General features: G+C 34.2%; 1 protein-coding gene across 1 annotated transcript; it reads right to left on the bottom strand.

Annotated features, from left to right (window-relative positions):
• Positions 1-2,238: 2,238 nt before the first annotated feature.
• LOC122274512 (secreted RxLR effector protein 161-like) lies at positions 2,239-3,021 on the bottom strand. The gene has a single exon (XM_043083549.1). The coding sequence runs from the start codon at positions 3,019-3,021 to the stop codon at positions 2,239-2,241; it is 783 nt and encodes a 260-aa protein (XP_042939483.1).
• Positions 3,022-19,668: the final 16,647 nt, after the last annotated feature.

The following is a 19,668-nucleotide window of genomic DNA, read 5'->3' on the forward strand; positions in this document are numbered from 1 at the left end:
AAAGGAGCAAATGTTGGTTGGTGGAAACGATAGCTGCAGCATTTGGGAATACACATGTGCAGTCCAAGCACATGTAGCTCATGTGGAATTTGATAAGATTTCTTGTTTTTGCATGGGATAAATAAAAGCTCTGCTTTTGAGCAAAATAACAAGGAACCCGATTTGAGGGAAATTTTTGGAAGCACACGGGCTTTTCTTTCATTTGGACCGCGGCAAGTTGAAAGGCACGCCGGCACTCCACTAGGAAATTCAAAAGTCAAACACGCTATTTTATGCGGCAGCCATGCATGGAATAAATAAAGAAAATAACTCTTTCGTTGCTTTGGACGGATGTGAGAAAGTAACACAGCAGTAGAACATTTCTTCGACACGCAACACAGCATGAGCTTCTTGCTCTTGACTGTGTTTTTTAACACAGACCATGCTGGCACACCTCTGGGTTTCAGACAAAGGACGCTTCTACAGTCACCGCTATGGGCGGGCTCCGTTAGAGCTCCAGTTAGACTTAGAATTTTTTTTTTTCATATCATTTTTTAATAATTTTTAACATTTTAAAAAAATAAAAAAATCATAATAATATTAAATAAAAATTTCTTAATCATTAAAAAAAAAATGAGAGCGGTAGCTCCCAGCGGGGATCTAGCATTTCTCTTAGACAAAAGATAAAGTTTGACTTGGTTGCAGATGAGATATACACTGTATGGCATATTCTTTGGCAGAAACACTTTAGATCTGATACTCCTATAAGTGGAGGACAATAGAGACCAAACCAATTAGTATGTGCCACGTAAGGGCTTAAATTTTAACCTGATGTGCCATGATGTATGGGAAAATTCCTACCGAGAACAACAAAGCACACCCCTCTTTCTATCCTTCTCTGTCTTGAACTGAAATCCTCTCTCTCTCTCTCTCTCTCTCTCTCTCTCTCTCTCTCCTTCATGAATCTTAACGGTACCAACTAAATTCGAATCTTTTGGGCTGGCCATAGACTGCATGCAAGTAACACGTAGAGACCAAATTCCTGAGAGCTCAAGTTCGTCAAGGTCGACCAACATTTTTGATTATTTCGGTCTATATCATTTTCTGATAAAAGGAGAGTATATGATAAACCGGTGAGAAGTTATTATCGGAACCAGAACTAATGGTTTTGAAACATACTGTTATGGTTGATTTCCCATTGGACATCCTTATAAATAATAATGCTGAACCTCTGTGGTATATGTCTTTGCGAATAATTCACGCTTTACATTAAAATTGTTTATTTTTATAAGTCTTTGTTTTATTTTTTCTTGGAAGTGAATGTTGGATTTTGAATAAATCCGAGATTACCAAGATCTCTTGTCAAAACTGTGAAGAAAACTAATAAGAAAACATACCTCCATATATTTGTGATGAGTTTTCCATTCAGCTTCAATAGTTCCTGTAAAATAGAAGAGGAAGTTTTTGTCTCTATGGAGTAAGCTACTCTCTACCCTCTTTTTAGTTAGTCTAATGTGTCTTAGCCCCTCACTTTCAAGGAGATAAAATAAAAGGGCCAAAAAGGCCAGCTAAAACACTAATAAAACTCAATGGGTTAGTTCTATTTAATTGGGGTGAGAGTAGGGGCCTCCATGTGTCTATAAAATAACCCATCCCATTATGGGTTTAATGATTAAACTATAATGCTAGTCCATTAGAAACAAATACAACAATCTCCCCCTTGGACAACATTATAATTAATCACAACATAAACGCAAACACCCATTTCCAAAAGAAGTCCCAGAGATAAATCTTAATGTCTTTAAAACAATAGGCCTTGTCCAAAAAATGCAGTTGTAGTACCTAGTCTAGTGACTATATCGACAGGATATATGACACTAAACTTATACTCGCAACCACCTGACTCAGGCATAGACTAAATAGATTATCTCTGACAGGTAATAAGCCTTGTCCACAATGCGCGTGACTCAGACACGAGACTAATCAATATGTCTCAATACATAAAGTATGTCCTATCCAAAATGCGTGTGACTCAGACATGAGACCAAACATAATGTCTCATTACATAAACAATCTCGCCTTGTCCAAAATGCGCGTGACTCAGGCATGAAACTAATCAAAATGTCTCAATACATAAAGTACGCCCTGTCCAAAATGCGCGTGACTCAGGCATACATTGACATGGATATATTTAAAATAGAATATGAGCATAAACAATATAAACAAACAGTCAATGATCACATAACTCCCACTAACTAATTACAACAGAGACCCTAACAATCCCAAATGAGTCACATGCCCCTGAAACAATTTTGGAGCTAAACCTTTAGTTAGTGGGTCAGTTAACATGTGTTCTGTGGAAACATGCTCAACACAAATACAAGACTCGGCTATTTTCTCTCTAACAAACAAAAACTTAATATCAATATGTTTGGAATGAGAAGAGCTTCTAGTGTTTCGAGAGAAAGCAACTACTGCAGAATTGTCACAAAATATCTTCAGCGGCCTCGAAATGGTGTTCATAACACCTAGTCCCAAGATAAAGTTTCGCAACCATATAGCCTGACATGTAGCCTCATAACAAGCTACGTACTCTGCCTCCATTGTAGAGGAAGCTGTAAGTGTCTGTTTGACACTTTTCCAAGAAACGGCTCCTCCTGCCATCATAAAAACATAACCGGAAGTAGATTTCCTACCAGCTAAACAACCTGCAAAATCGGCATCAGAATATCCAACTATATCAAGAATGTCAGATCGCTGATATGTAAGCACTAGGTCTTTAGTGCCCTGCAAGTACCTAAGTACTTTCTTTGCAGCTTTCCAGTGAGCCAAACCAGGATCACTCAAGTATCTTCCAAGTACACCAACAACATAAGCAATATCAGGTCGTGTACACACTTGAGCATACATCAAACTACCCACAACTGATGAATAGGGAATCGTTTGCATTTGAGTTCTCTCATTATCATTCTGAGGACATTGAGACTTAGAAAACTTATCACCCTTTACAATAGGTGCTTTCCCAGGAGAACAAGAATGCATATTAAACCTACTTAAAACTCGATCAATGTAGGTTTTCTAAGATAATCCAAGAATGCCTTTAGTTCTCTCACGAAATATCTGGATGCCCAAAACATAAGAGGCCTCACCAAGATCTTTCATATCAAAATGAGATGATAACATGCGTTTTGTCTCAAACAGAAGCTCGAGTAATATATCATCAACATAAAGAACAAGAAAGATATACTTACTCCCACTGATCTTTAAATATATGCATTGATCAACAAGGTTCTCCTTAAAATCACAAGAGGTAACAATCTCGTCAAACTTCAAGTACCATTGTCTTGATGCCTGCTTAAGCCCATAAATGGACTTATTAAGCTTACATACCATGTGTTCCTTTCCTTCCACTTGAAAACCATCTGGTTGCTTCATGTACACATCCTCAAATAGATGTCCATTAAGAAAAGCTGTTTTGACATCCATTTGATGCAACTCGAGATCAAAATGAGCTACCAATGCCATAATAATCCGAAAAGAATCTTTGGTAGAAACAGGTGAGAAAGTGTCTTTATAATCCATACATTCTCTTTGGTTAAAGCCCTTAGCAACAAGCCTAGCTTTATACCTTTCTACTTGACCTTCAGAATTATACTTGGTCTTAAAAACCCATTTGCAACCAATTGGCCTATAGTCACATGGTAGTTCAACTAAGTCCCATACACCGTTTCGACACACCGATGCCATCTCATCATGCATAGCATCTATCCAATATGAAGATTGAGGACTATCAATGACCTCATTAAAAGAGATTGGATCAAGAGACATACTAGTATTAAACTCATGCTCCTGCAAATAGACAATATAATCATCAGAAATTGCTGGTCTACGACTTTTTTGTGATCTCCTCAAAACAATATCATCTGTTCTCATATCAACATCAGCTGTAGCGTCAACAACCTGGTCTTGGATAATAGTACTGGTTCCCTCTGTCAATGGTGGTGCAGCAACTGCTAGGGAAGTAACCTGAATAGGTACAACAACACGCTCCTCCCTAAATACAATTTCACGTGTCGTTGAACTCCCACTGTCACTAACATCTTCAAAGAAGATGGCTCAATCAGATTCAATAATTCTAGTAACATTAGAAGGGCAATAGAATTTAGAGCCTCTTGATCCCACACAATAACCAACAAAATAACCAGTAATGGTCTTAGGATCAAGTTTCTTCTGCTGAGGATTATAATGCCTTATTTCCGGTTTACAGCCCCAAACACAGAAATGATGCAAACTAGGTCTCTTACCTGACCATAACTCATATGGAGTTTTAGGAACTTATTTACTTGGCACTTGATTCAAAATATATGTAGCAGTTTTCAGAGCCTCACCCCACAAAAATTCAGGCAAAGTGGAATGACTAAGCATACACCGCACCATATCCATGAGAGTACGATTTCTTCTTTCTGCAATACCATTCTGTTCAGAAGTTTCAGGCATTGTGTACTGAGCCTTGATACCACATGCCTCGAGAAATCTAGCAAAAGGTCCAAGATTTCTACCAGTTTCATCATATCTCCCATAAAACTCACCTCCTCTATCTGATCTTACTGCTTTGATTTTCTTATTTTTCTGGAGTTCCACAGCAGCCTTGAAAACCTTAAAAAGCTTCCAATGAGTCTGATTTTTCTCGAATGAGCTCAATACAACCATAACGAGAATAATCATCAATAAAGGTAATGAAGTATCTATAATTTCCCAAAGCGGCAGGTGAAATGGGACCACAAATATTAGTATGAATTAAATCTAGAATCTCCTGACTTCTACTAATCTTTTGCTTTCTGGTTTTCGCTTGAAGTTTCCCTTTGATACAAGCAACACAAGTTTCAAAATCAGAAAAATCCAAATTAACTAGAATGCCATCTTTAATCAACCTTTCCATTCTTTCTCTAGAAATATGACCCAACCTTTTGTGCCACAACATGGAAGAATTCTTATTGGATCTAGTACGTTTAGAGCCAACTACAGTATTCACAACAGAAACACTAGAAGAAGCAGGATTTAAAGTAGGAAGTAAGTCATTTTATATAAACCATCATACAAGGTAGTAGTACCAACTATAATACAGTCATAAAAGATTGTAGCCTTTCCATTTCCAAAATGAAAAACATATCCATATTTGTCCAAAACAGACACAGAGACTAGATTTCTTCTGATGGAAGGTATAAAAGTAGCATCAAACAAGTTCAAAACATGCTTAGAAGCCAAAATAAGTCTGATTGTACCAATGTGTTCAACTTCAACCTTCACCCCATTGCCCATATTTACTACTAACTCTGTGTCATTTGGTCTTCTGCGATTCCTTAGCTCCTGCAAAGAATTTGTAGTGTGAATGGTTGCACCAGTATCTAGTCACCAAGTATCAGAAGGTACATCGACTAGATTAGACTCAAAACACACTAGTAGTGAATGTGTACCTTTCTTATCTATCCAAGCCTTAAATCTCCTACAATCAATCCTCTTGTGCCCAAACAAATGACAAAAATTTGGAAAAATTATAATTATTAGATGAGATGAGATGAGTTGAGAGTGTTTTTAAATCCAAATATTCTTTATTTTAGTTTGACGAAAAACATCATTAGGATGATAGCATGATCAATTGGTGTCGATTTCTTTGATATTTAGCATGAGTATATGCCACAACTTAGACAAGAAATGTCATGATAAACACTTAATTCAAGATCCGTGAGAGTTGTATAGAAGTTGAAAACAAAGAAGTTATTCGAATCACTTGGACCAGTGAAGTTGACCAAGAAAAGTACTAATGGGTTAAGTGTATAGTTTTTAATGACTATTAATATTCTAACTTGTAACATATCTCTTGTTTCAACCACCGCCTTCATAATTCAAGAAGTTTGTAAGTTGGCTTCTAACTTACTATTGAATAATTTTTATATAACTTTGTGTAAATGTCACATTCATGTTACAAATGCTATTTGATCATGAAATGACTCATATTACCTTATGAGTATTTGGTCATTACATTACATGTGTTGGTTATTATAAATTTTTGCATAGACAAGTACTTTTTAGCATGATGCATGAAAATGACATTCTACATAAAGTTTAATACTTATACAAAGAACTACACATGTCATAAGATAGAGCATGACATGAAATATATTTTTATCATGACTCAATGCTAAGATGAAGGATTATCCTAGTGGAATTTCTTTGTCCACTCCGAAATGATTAAAAATTGAGTGGGGTTGACAAAGTATAGTCAGCGAATTTGATTGGTTCCTCTTTAATGATTCTAAGGCATTTCAAATTGTGGCACCTAATGCTGTTGGGTGCCCATGTTATGAAAAGTTATGATCAATGCATTGAAATTTATCTGCATAGTTCTAATGATGTTATCTCACATAAAAGTTGAGTTATGATAAATAACAGGTACTCATGGTGAAAAAAAAAAGAAAAAAAAAAAGAAAAGAAAAAGGAGCCATGATAATACCATATATTAAGAAAGATTAAAAAAGAAAAAAGAAAAGAAAAAAAAAAGAACGAATCAAAGAAAAGCGGAAAGGTTTGAACTATCTTCTGTAAGAAAATGCGTCTATTTTTAAAGATGTTGAGGAATCTAGATGGAAACAAATGATTTTTCTGCATTTCATGCATCCATCACATGTTTATTATCTGTTATGTTTATATTATCTTTGTGTACGTTAGATGTTAACTTATTGAGATTTTAAGGAATTTCACTCTATTGGTTTCAACTACCATTCCCTTCAGGATGGTAGGAGTTGTAACAGGACCCAGAAATAGTGAAGAATGCAAACCCTTGGCTGAGGATGAGTTAGACCTAGACCAATTGGAGTTAATTATGATGTTTCTAGAGGTGGTCCTACAAGCCATTCAGCGTATCCAGGTGATGCTCTGAATATGTTTTGTTTTAAAATCCCCTTTAACCACAACCTAAATAAGATGTATTCTCCATTTGTTTATGTGTGTTATGTACACACCTCACATTACAGACAATTAAATGATGCATGAATGAGTTATTTTAATGAAGTTATGGTTTTAATTTATTTTGGTATGAAAATTTTATAAGTTACCTTTTCTGCTACGATTATTACATTCCTCTAGATTAATTATAGGATGCATTGCATGTGATAATTATGAATGGGGATATGTGACCATGCGTTACACGTCCTAATACTCCAAGTCCCCATTATAACACAAGGCAGAGATTGGGGGTGTCACATTAATGGTGGAGCAATTCCAAGTGTTGACTCGGATTGAGAGATTCTTCGTGTGATGTGGTGGATACATTCTACATGTTGATTTGGTTGAGTGATTCCATAGGTTGATTTGGTAGAGAGATACCACATGTTGACTTAAGTTGAGAGATCCCCCTGTGTTGATATGGTGGAGAGATTTGACGTGTTGATTTTGACATGGAATCCAAAAATTGATATGAAATTGATATGATATATTATGAGATGCTTACTATGTATTTTGGCACTAGGTGGTCGGTAAGGTTTATGATGGTTCATGACTATGATGTTTTACTTTTGAGGATTTTTTCATTTGTCTACTTATTATACATATAGTTTTAACTTTTATTGACGTAAAGCTTATGCATTCATATTTATCGCCATGGTTTTACATTGTTAGTGTTTTTATTGGTTTTAACCTATTGAGGTTTGATTAAAATTTCACTGTGATAGTCTCCCACTACAGTTTGGCCTCTCGAAATCATAGATTTTCATACAGATGTAGCTCAAGAGTGTTACATTGAGGAGGAAGGGGCCAATGCATTCCCAGGAGAAGCAATGGGGGCCTATCCCCATTACGTTTATAATCTTTTGTAAATTTTGGATATTTATTGTATTTGGGCAATGAACAACCTAATGTATAATATTATTTGAGTTGGGTGATGAATCGATATTGGTCCTATAATTGCCTTATTGATAAATTAAAAGTAACTTATAGATATTATTATTATTGATGGGAGAGTAATGCACAAACCTCTAGTACCAATATTATTGGTTTTCGACAAATACATGCGATTGTTATACACACGTGTGCTTGGCATAGAACACACAAGTTCCGACTTTATGTGAGAAATGTAGCTCATTCAACATGTATCTCAAGTATCGCGATTCCTCGCTAAACTACAATTAGGGACCAGGGCACCATATAAATTCTTCCATTTATTTCTCTAATAGCATAATTGCAGTGTGACTCTAGTCATGTATCAACTAAAAGCTTACACATGGCTTTTCAGTTCTATATTAGCTATCCTTATGAAAAATAAGAAAATAATTATAAAATATTTTAAACAAATATAAATTACAAAAAAATTAAAAACAAAATACCAAAAGCATTATAAAACAAAAATATAAAATATGAAACTACATAAAAACAATGAAGTAAACAAAATACATTGAGAGTTAGAAAATAAAAGAAATAGAAATGAACAAATAAATGAAAAACAAATGGCCCTCAATGACTATCACCAATAAAGGTGGGTTAAGTGGTATTTGATCGTAGAGGTAGCTTGATTCAGTCATCTTTACGAGCTACCTTGAGTAGCCCTCGTGGTTAGGATAACAATATATGACATGACTCTTGAATCTTATATATACACAACACGAAATAAGTAGAATTGGATTTGATATAAATAAGTCTAGATCAAAATGAGTTGATCTGATAAGACATAATTAATAAACGAGTGAATCCACAAAATCCGCAATCAATACACATAACACCAATAAATTTCATTTTCAAATTTATAAATGTTTAGTCTCTAATCTTTTTCATGTAGGTAAGAATAAGTAATATTAATATTAGTATTTGACTACTTAATATCTTAAACTATTAAACTTTTTTTTATTAATATGTAATTTTATTTTATGAAATTATTGATTTCCTTATATATTATTAGTTTGGATATTGATAATAAAAAGTTTATTATTATTCCAATTGTATTTATGAATGATTTATATAGTTATCATTGTATTATATATCAAAATTATATTAATTGGGTTAAAAAATAAATATACGGTTCATCTCAACCCATTTTTATGAAATAGGTTGAAATGGATTAAATGGGTCATGTCATGTCACCCATTATTATATGGATCGTGTTAGGGTTTTAAGGTTTAATTTGTTAAATAAAACAGGTTATGTTTGAGTGGATCTATATAGACTAATACTCATGACTCGACATGATACGAACACAACCCATGAACACGAGTTGCGACTCCTACACATGACTAAGTTGCCAATCCACCTCCATTGGTGGCTAGCAAATACAAAGTATTTGTCCTTTTTTGGTCTTTCATTTTTTAATCTCTATTTACTTACATATTTTGTTACAATATTTATGTTTATTTTTATTTTGTTATTTGTCATTTTTTTGGAGTTATTTAGTTTTTAGTTGTTTGTTAATAGTCATTTTTATATATTTTTTGACTTGTTTTTTAATACGAGGGTGAATTAATTGGGTGTCTTAGATCATTATTAATAGATAATAAAAATTTTTAACAAAAAAAATTATAAATGAAATATAATAATTATATGTTTGGATACATAAACAAATAAAAAGATTAGTTTAAAATACACTATAGTTTAATACAAGTTGGAGTAGAGAACATAGACAAATGAGATAATATAAAATTTTCATCGATTCCTAATCTATTTGTGATGACCCGCTTTTGTGTGTATTTTCACTGAAGGGTTGTTTTTATTTTAATTAATATATTAGTTTATTTATTTTAATTTATTGTGTTTAAAATTGGTTTTTAATTTATTAGATGTTGTGTTTTATTTATTTATTTGTTTTACGGTTTTTTAATCTCTTTCTCGGCGGTTTTGTTTTGTTGTCTGGAGTGAGGATTAGACCTCATTTCTTTCCTACATCTCTTTTTCCCTTTTTCATTTTTCCCTTTTTCTCTTTTCTTTTTCTTCTTTCTTTTTCTTTTTCTTTTTTCTTTCTTTTCTTTTTCTTCTTCCTTTCTCTCCCGTGCGTTCCGTCTCTCTCTCTCTCCTCTCCCACACCGGTTGCAGCTCAGCCCCTCGACCCACCGCCGTCCGGCCGCCATGCGGCACACCGCCTCCACCGGTCGAAGCCTCTCCCTCCGCGCACCTCCCCACCAAATCCCAGCCCCATCCGGCCAGCTGTTTGGCCGGAAAACGCCCTTGAAGCCCCCACGGTTTTTGCCCCGATCCGCCGCCGTCGCTCCACCTCCGGCCACCACTTCTTCACCACTTCATCACCGGTTCCTTGCCGTCCTAACCCACCCATTTCCGGCCCCTAATAGCCACCGGAACAGCTCCCACGAGCTAGCTTTCCATTTTGGGAAATCCGGCCTCCCTCCGCCGTTTTCGCCGCCACCCACGGCCAACCACCGCTTCCAATAGCTTCATAATCATCCTTAGACCATTCCCTATCAATCCCAAGCCCTGGTTTGTCCCCGTTCAAAAGTGGGTATTTTACAACCCACGGTCACAGTGAATTTTCACTGTTACGTTGCTTTCTCTCCGCCGTTTGCAACGCCGCAAGCTTTCTAAAAATACCGTATAGCGCTGTAAGTATTTTCCAAACCATATTTTCAGATTTAAATATATATTGCTCTTTCAATAATTTATCTGCTGGTTGGTTGATTCCGGACTGAATCCGAGGAGTTCGGGGTTGGATGGATGGAGGACGGAGTTGCTTGTTTTATTGATATATGTTGGTTGATTATTTTTGTGCATTGATATAGCATTTACATGGTGCATGCACGTGTGTTTTTATTTAATTGAGAAATGCCTGTTTAATTGGCGTAAGTGGACTTACGGGTGCGTGTGTATCACGACCCCAAGCCGGGATGGGGTATTATCTCGGTGGAGCTCCTCTGGTCACTTGGGAGCGGAATAAACTGAGTGATGTCCCCTGGGTTGTTGCTGGGAGATGACGGGAGCGGGGGCTAGGGGATGCTTGGCTACGAACGCGCCGGGCGCGGAACCGGGCATCACTCTACGCACCGACTTCGTGGCCCTTCGCTGACGAGGGCTAGAGGATGCTTGGCTAGGAACGCGCGGGGCGTAGAACTGGGCATCGCTCGTTAGGTGTCACATGTGTGGTGGTATTCTGCAGTGTGGCACTGGAGCCAGGGTGTGCGGATGACCCCTAGGGGAGGTCATGGTGCATACAGATAAAATGGATAATGGTTTGAGATGGATATGGGCCAAATGTGACTTTTGGCGTGATATTTGGAAAAGATATGTTTTTGGGCCAAATGAGATTTTTGGCGTGTGTGGAAAAATATGGTTTTATGGGTTTGCGCATTGGCATCACTTCACGCATATTGTTTGAGTTCTATATGCTTTTATCTGGTAGTGTTTGGATTTTACTTACCTGCAGTACCATTTTTAGTTCCGTAGATTTTGGTGCAGGATTCGAGGAGGAGGAGGAGGCTGATCCCGAGGATGCGGCTCTGCCGGGGTGCTGAAGTTTATGCTTTGTATTTAGTTTAAAACTATATTTGTGTTTTTTGTAATATTTTATTTATGTATGTTTTAAACAGTTTGTATTATGCTAAGAAAAATTCTGGTACTTAGTTATATGACTTTCGTTATCCGCTGCGTATTCCTTCGTGCACATTTGTTGCTTTTGCACACACTTGGCACTCGTCGATAGGATGGTGACCCAGGTTGTCACCATCCGGACGTCTCGATTTTCCCGTGTCCGTGCGTGGGGATTTGGGGACGTCACACTATTTGCAATTAGCTTAGTAATTGATAGGATCCTATTACATATAAAAGGCAAAAAAAGACTCTGCTATAATAAAGGAATCAAAGAAAGGAGAATGGCAAACTTACTGGCATATAAATGAGAAGCTGAGATAATAATGCAAAGTATTACAACGCAAACATGATAATAATACAAAATTTGTCTTGAGGGAAAGAATTTTTTTTTAATAAGTCTTGAGAAAAAGACTTGAAGAAGAAAGGAAGAGACCCTGCATGAAAGGGAAGATTGCAGACCTATAAAGCAGGAGTAGGGGAGCAATTGTCTTTGTAGGATCGACATTAAAACATAAATACAAAAGATAAGAAAATACTTATCTAAAGAAAATGCAGAAAATATAAAAACCCTCTAAATTGCATTTTTGTCGAATGTAAAAACATATTGCAGGTAATTATAGGCAAATATTGCACCTAATACCTTTATCATCAACCTTTCTTGTAAACTTGTCAAAACACAAAAGAGCAATTAGATATTCTAAAACAGGTTATAATCTTACATAGTTAGGTTCATTCTCTTAACTATCCAACTACAAATATCGAAATAATCAATTTACAAAAACATGTGAAAGTTCTTAATTATGGCATGTAACTCTGAGTACCACACACATATCGTACAAACCACTTGAGTGAAAAATGAGACTTGTCTAGTAACAAAAAGAAGTGGGATAAAAAGAAATTTCCTCACACATAAAACCTGCAATACAATATAAATGACATAAATGGTTGTATCAAGAAAATCTCAACCTTAAGAGCAAAGAGCCTATAGAGGATCCCATTGCCTGCATAACATCAACAACAGAGGAAATGGCAGCCATCAAAGATTTGATATCTACCTATAAAAGTAAAGAGCTAAAAGTGCATCAATTATGCCATAGAGATTTGAAGTTGGAAAACAAACTCTTAGATGGAAACATCTTTAACAGAATATACAATTCCAACAAAATATATAAAAGAAAATTAACATAGCAATTTCTCAAAATATACAAATCCAAAAAAAACATATAAAAAAAATAACATAGCAACTTATTTTAGTCCAACAAGAAAAAAAAAATTAAAAAGCATCTTTTTTCTTCATATGACATCATCTATTCACCCATCCGCTATACTGGAAAACAAATAGAACCTTATATCTGCATACCTCAACTTTACCTTCAGATTGAAACTTCTTGAGCATCTTGGAGAACCCATTTCAGTCCAAGAACTGAGCCACGACCTCGTGGAGAAAGGCCTTCTAGTTCATAGTTAAGGAATTGGAGGCAGCCTTGTAGGAGCTGGGCTTTGTCATGGTATTTGGGTTCGCAACTAGAACCAACGCAAGAACCTCGCCATAGTTCCTTTTTCTAAAAACTGTTCGCAGTCACAAAAATTTAAAGAGAAATAGAGTGTGAGATAAAGAGAGGGAGAGGCCGTTGGAGAGAGATCTATAGAAAGGAGCTTACCGGTATGAGGCGGCCGCCTGGTGATGGCGTTTGAAATCTTCTAGGTTGTGATCGAGATGAGAGAAATAGAGGGAGAGAGAGACATTGTGGCTGGGTCTCATCGCTTCAATTGTTTGGGGGGTTGTTTCTGGTGGTGTTGCTGCTATGGGTGGCTAAATTGGTGATTGGAAGCGATGCATGATGTCGTTGGCGATGAGAATGAGAGAAATCAAGGAGTGAGAGAGCTATGGAGGTGACGCACGGCGTCTCTAGGGGCAGCCGTGCACCTTGGTTGCTGACGGGGACAAGGGCTTGTCGCGAGGTGAAGAGAGAGAGAGAGAGAGAGAGAGAGAGAGAAGAGAGCATGTTAGGTTGAGAGAGAACTCAGAGGAGAGAGAGAATTGTGAATGTGAGAGAGGGATTTGTGTATGGTTTCAGAGTCTCAAACTTCACTCAGTGGAGAAAACATGACTTGAAAGAAGAGAAAAAGAAGTAAATAAAAACATTGTATTGACAACAAGCAGCCGATGGATACAGAAATCACTGACACAAGCAATTCCATTCCCCATAATTAAAATGATGCACTGACACCTATGGGAGAACAAAATATATAAAAAACAAAAAATTACATTGACACAAGCACTCGTGTACATAACATCACTGGCACAACCCATCCCCTTTCCCACACAAGCACTCGACGGATACAAGATCACTGACACAAGCAATTTCCTTCCCCATAATTAAAATGATGCACTGACACTTACCACACTTATTAGATAAGAAGAAATAAATAAAAAAAGGTTTGCACTGACACAACACTTGGATACATAAAATCTGACACAACCCTTCCCCTTTCCCATAATTATAATACACTGACTTACTGCCCATTGACACAAATAAAAAAAATAAATTAAAAGATATTTTATATCCTTGTGTAGACGGATGGCACACGGCAAACAAGAAAGTAAACATACAAGACAGACGGCACACGGGAAAACAAGAAAGTTTGGATTGCATGTGAGAAAACAAGAAAAATTCTGTTCATTCAGAATATGCTCTTATATAATAGAATAGATTCTTTATAAAAAGGAAAAAAATATTTTTATAGTTTCATTATTTTTTAATTTGTATGGTTGATTTGAAAAAATAATAATTTGTATTGTTGATTTGAAAAAAATGGCGCACATAAAAAGACAAATTTTGCCTCGTTTAGTAAACCCAAATTTTGTCAACATTGGAGTAGGTGTATCATGGGCAACATGCATTTTTTACTATGGTACTCGTACATATTTGTCTATCTAGTATTTTTATATTTTTCTCATCCATTTCATCTTAAGTATTTTATATGTTGTAAATATATGAATATAGTAAAATACATTCTATGTATTTGATGGATGACCATTAGAATTCTTATACATTCATGTATTCCTATTTCTCATATTCATGTATCTCCTTGATTCATGTACTTTCATTCCTCAAGTTTATGTATTTATTTAATATCATGTATCCTCTTATGCCTATAAAAAGGAGTCTTGAGGAGCATTTTGTAGACACACAAGAAGGAATATGAGAGAAATAATATTGAATTCCTGAAAAATTAGTTTAAGATATTGTGGTATTTTAATTCTTTTGTTACTTTTCATTAATTTCACAATCCACTGTAAGTTTTTCTAAAATTTTATAACGTTACTTTCTAATAATCATGTTAGTATTATATATTTATAAATATTGATATCTATTGTGAATCATATTATAACATATGTTCTATGCAATATTCTTTAAAGTAAAATATTATATTATCAATACAATTCATATGACTTCATAAAATTTATGAGTTTTGTATATTCTTTTCTAAATTTCATAGTATTTACTTATTTGATTTTTAATATAATTGTTGTACATAATGTCAAATCCTACAAAATTAGAATTTATTGCTCTTGATGTTTATGGCAACAATTATTTATTTTGGATCTTGGATTCTGAGATCTATCTTGATGCAATGAATTTTGAAAATACTATCTAAGAAGTGGATGAAACGTCTCTGCAAAATTGCGTCAAAGCAATGATTTTTCTTCGCCATCACATAAAGAATTGAAAACTGAGTACCTCACTATAAAAGATTCCTTGATTCTATATAATAGTCTAAGGGAGATACAAGTACCAGAAGACCGTAATCCTTCCAAAAGCTCGCTATGATTGGATGCATCTTAGGTTGCAAGATTTTAAAATAATGTTTGAATACAACTCTGTACTTTTCAAAATAAGCTCACAGTTGAAATTATGTGGAGAAAAAGTTATTGATGAGAATATGTTAGAAAAAAACATGTACCAAATTTCATGCCTCAAATATGCTCCTGCAGTAATATCAAGAGTGCAAATTCACAAAATATTTTAAACTAATATCTTGTCTATTAGTGGCTAAACAGAACAATGAGCTTTTAATGAAAAATCATCAATCTCATCCAATTGTTTCTACTCCATTGCCTGAAGTTAATGGAACCTCATTTTATAATCATAAAGAAAATCATAGACGTGGTAGGAAAAGCTATAAAAATCAATGAGACCATACTCAAAATTACTCAAAGATGAACTTAGTATAGAACCAGAAGTGGAACAACAAAGACCAAAAAAGATGCAAATAAAGGCCTAGAAAATAAGCATGTGAAGAATGATGAAGATAAATGTTATAGGTGTGGTATGAATGGACATTCGTCATGTACCTATCGTACACAAAAACATTTGGTAGACCTATATTAGGCCTCTATTAAAGAAAATGAAAAATGGACCTAAATGAATTTTGCTGATTACAAGAATCTAGTAGATCCAACTTTATATCCCAAATGGAATGGATCTCACCCATTTGGATGTTTTTGATTTATTTGCGAACCCTAGCAAAAATACAGACTTTTTGATTGGTGATGATTATGGTTACAACAATTAATTTTCTTTATTTGCGATGTAATCACATTATATTTAAGCTATTATCTTTAAATACATTTTGTAATTTTCTTTTAAGTTAATGAAGTTTTATATATGTTTTTCCTTTATAAGGAAGCATGGATTTTACTGAGAAATTGATCAATTTAAAAAAAATTGGTAGAGATGTATGTCTCACAAATAGTTGTATCACACATATAATTATTAAAGATAAGAAATATTTTCAATATTTAACATTGAATAGAGTTAATGTCAATACCATATCAGGTTCTTTGAACCTAATTAAAGGCTCTAGAAGAGCAAATATTGATGATACTTTATATTCCTCAAAATCTAGAAGAAATTTACTAAGTTGTAAAGATACTTTGCACTCATAGTAGTATGATTTTCCCATTGAAACCATCAATGAAGGCCTAAATGAATATCTTGATATTGCTTATATGATTTCGGGCCAGAAACTCATATTGAAAAAATTGCCAGCTTTCTTTTCGTGGTTATATTATACAATTATGAGTACAATTGAATCAAATTTCAAATATTATAATCAAATATGCCTTGGACATTTGGGATGAATCATGATGCATCGAATAATTAAGAACTCACATAGACATCCTCTAAAAACACCTGAAGATTCTTTTATCAAGTGATTATCTATGTGCATCATGTTTTCAAGGTAAATTAATTATCAAACGGTCATATCATCCCCTTCTAAGGTAGTAATTTAATCCCTGTCATTTTTAGAAAGAATTCATGGATACATATGGGCCAATACATTCATTATGTAGACCATTTAGATATTTTACAGTCTTAATAGATGCATCAACTAAGTGGTCATATGTTTGTCTACTCTCTACTCTTAATGTTGCATTTGCTAGACTTCTTATAGAAATAATTAGACTACGAGCTTAATTTTCTGATTATCCAATTAAGTCTATCAGATTGGATAATGCAGGAGAATTTACATATCAACCATTTGATGATTATTGCATGTCAATAAGAATTCATGTTGAAAATTCAATTGTCCATGTACATATTCAGAATGGTTTGGCTTAATCATTTATTAAATGACTACAATTAATTGCTAGATCTTTGCTTCTGAGAACAAAACTACCCGTTTCTACTTGGAGACATGCAATTTTACATGTTGCATCATTAGTTCGGATTAGACCAACTACCCATAACAAATACTCCCCATTGAAACTTGCTTTTGGTCAACCACCAAATATTTTCATATTCGTATCTTTGGTTGTGCTGTCTATGTTCCAACTGTACCTCCCAAACGCACTAAGATGGGCAATCAATGAAGACTTATAATTTATAGTGGTTTTTATTATCCTTCTATTATTAGATACCTTAAACCTTTAATTAGTGATATTTTTAAAGAACGTTTTGAAGAGTGTCATTTTGATAAAACACTTTTCCCACCATTAGGAAAAGAAAATGTGCTTAAAGCACAAAGAGAAATAATATGGAATGCTTTAACATTATCTCATCTTAATCCTCACACAAATCAATATGAAATGAAAGTTCAAAGGATTATTAATTTGTATTGTATTGTGAATCAATTACCGGATGCATTTACTAATAATAAAAAAAATAAAATCTCATACTTCAGATGCTAATATCCCCACGATGATTGAAGTTCCTACAAGACAATCAAGAAATCAAGCAGCGAATGAATTCAAATCATGCTTAAGAGTGGAAGATCTATTGGTACAAAGGATAAGATTCCCTGAAAGAAAAAGAAATTGGAGTTTTTGAAAAAGCCATACCCACAAAACAGGTAACAAAATCAATTGATCCATCTAAACTTTTAATACCAAATTCTCCTTAAAAGAATCCCCTAAAGAGGAATCTCCTGAAGGAGAACAAGTACCTAAAAATAACGAGATCTCGATACATTATGTAAGTACAAGAGAATTGTGGGATAAAAATAAAATTGTTGTCAACAACATATTTTCATTTAAAGTTTCTATTGACATTACAAGAAGTAATGATGAAATTAAACTATAAACATTCACAGACTGCCGATGTAGAAATGATTAGCCAAAATGAAAAAATGCAATTCTTATATACTTAAATTCATTTGCAAAACATGAAGTATTTGTACCAGTAGTCCAAACACCTAAATGTATGGCGTCTGATATAAGTGGATATTTGTATGTAAACGTAATGGAAAAAATGAAATTGTGAGATATAAAGTATGACTTGTTGCGCAAGGTCTTTTGCAAAAACGTGGTATTGATTATCAAGAAACATATTTTCTTGTAATGGATTTAATTATATTCAAATTTTTTATTTGTTTGGTAGTCATAGAAAGTTTGGATATGCGTTTAATGGATGTGGTTATCACATATTTTTATAAATCACTAGATAATGATATATATATATATATATATGAAAATTTTTGAAGGATATAAAATTCCCAAGGCATATAATTCAAAATCCGGTAGTATTTATTTTATTTAGTTACAAAAATCATTATATGGTCTAAAACATGTAAGTGGTACAATTGTCTTAGTGAATATCTATTGAAGAAAAGATTTGAGAATAATCCAATTTATCCACGTGTTTTTATTAAAAAGTTAGGGTCTAGATTTGCAATTATTACAGTATATGTAGACGGCTTAAATATCATTGGACCCTAAAAGAGCTCATAAAAGTTGTAACTTATTTGAAAAATGAATTTGAAATGAAAGATTTTGAAAAAATCAAATTTTGTCTGGTCTGCAAATTGAACATTTTTCAAATGGAATTTTAGTTCATCAGTTTACGTATACGAAAAAAATCTTGAAGCACTTTTATATGGATAAAGCTTACCCTTTGAGTACTCCAATAGTTGTTCGATCACTTGATGTAGAGAAAGTGATGTGAACCTACGGAATTGAAATCCTCTAAACCCACAATCAATTTGAAAACTCATACAAGAAAGCCAAAAATTAAGTCAATGGATGGAAGAATCTAAACCCGTTGAGAAACTTATTTCAAGAACCTATATTATATTAAAATCTAAACCCATTGAAGAACCTATCTCAAGAATTCAGATTACAAAGGAGGAATGACATAAAGGTTATGATTTACTTTTGATAAGTTTAAAAGTTCAATGAAGAATAATAGGAGATAAACTCAACTCACAATGAATAAAATTCATCAAATTTCATAAATTTTCATAAACTTTGGCTACAAAGAGTTTAAATAACCCTTCCCAAAAAATAACCCTAGTTAAAATAAGGCCTATTCTTTCCAAAAATACCCTTAAGTGAATAGTACTGCAGCTACAGTACCACTACAGTAACTTAGTTTCTTGAAGCTCTAGTTCAACAAAATAAAACATATGTGGGCCAAGCATCTCAAGCATAATTATTCTAGACTAATTCCTATAACTAATAAAATCAACCATTTTAATAAAATAAACAAGTCCAAGGCCTTCAATCACATAAACATAATAATAGGGCCTAATTTATGTTACACTCTTTCATAGTTTGTATCATTTGGATGAGAACTGAATCTCATTTTCTCAAGCCCATCTTGAATATTA

Source organism: Carya illinoinensis, chromosome 8 (assembly GCF_018687715.1).
Source record: "Carya illinoinensis cultivar Pawnee chromosome 8, C.illinoinensisPawnee_v1, whole genome shotgun sequence".
In the NCBI taxonomy this organism is placed as follows: Eukaryota; Viridiplantae; Streptophyta; class Magnoliopsida; order Fagales; family Juglandaceae; genus Carya; species Carya illinoinensis.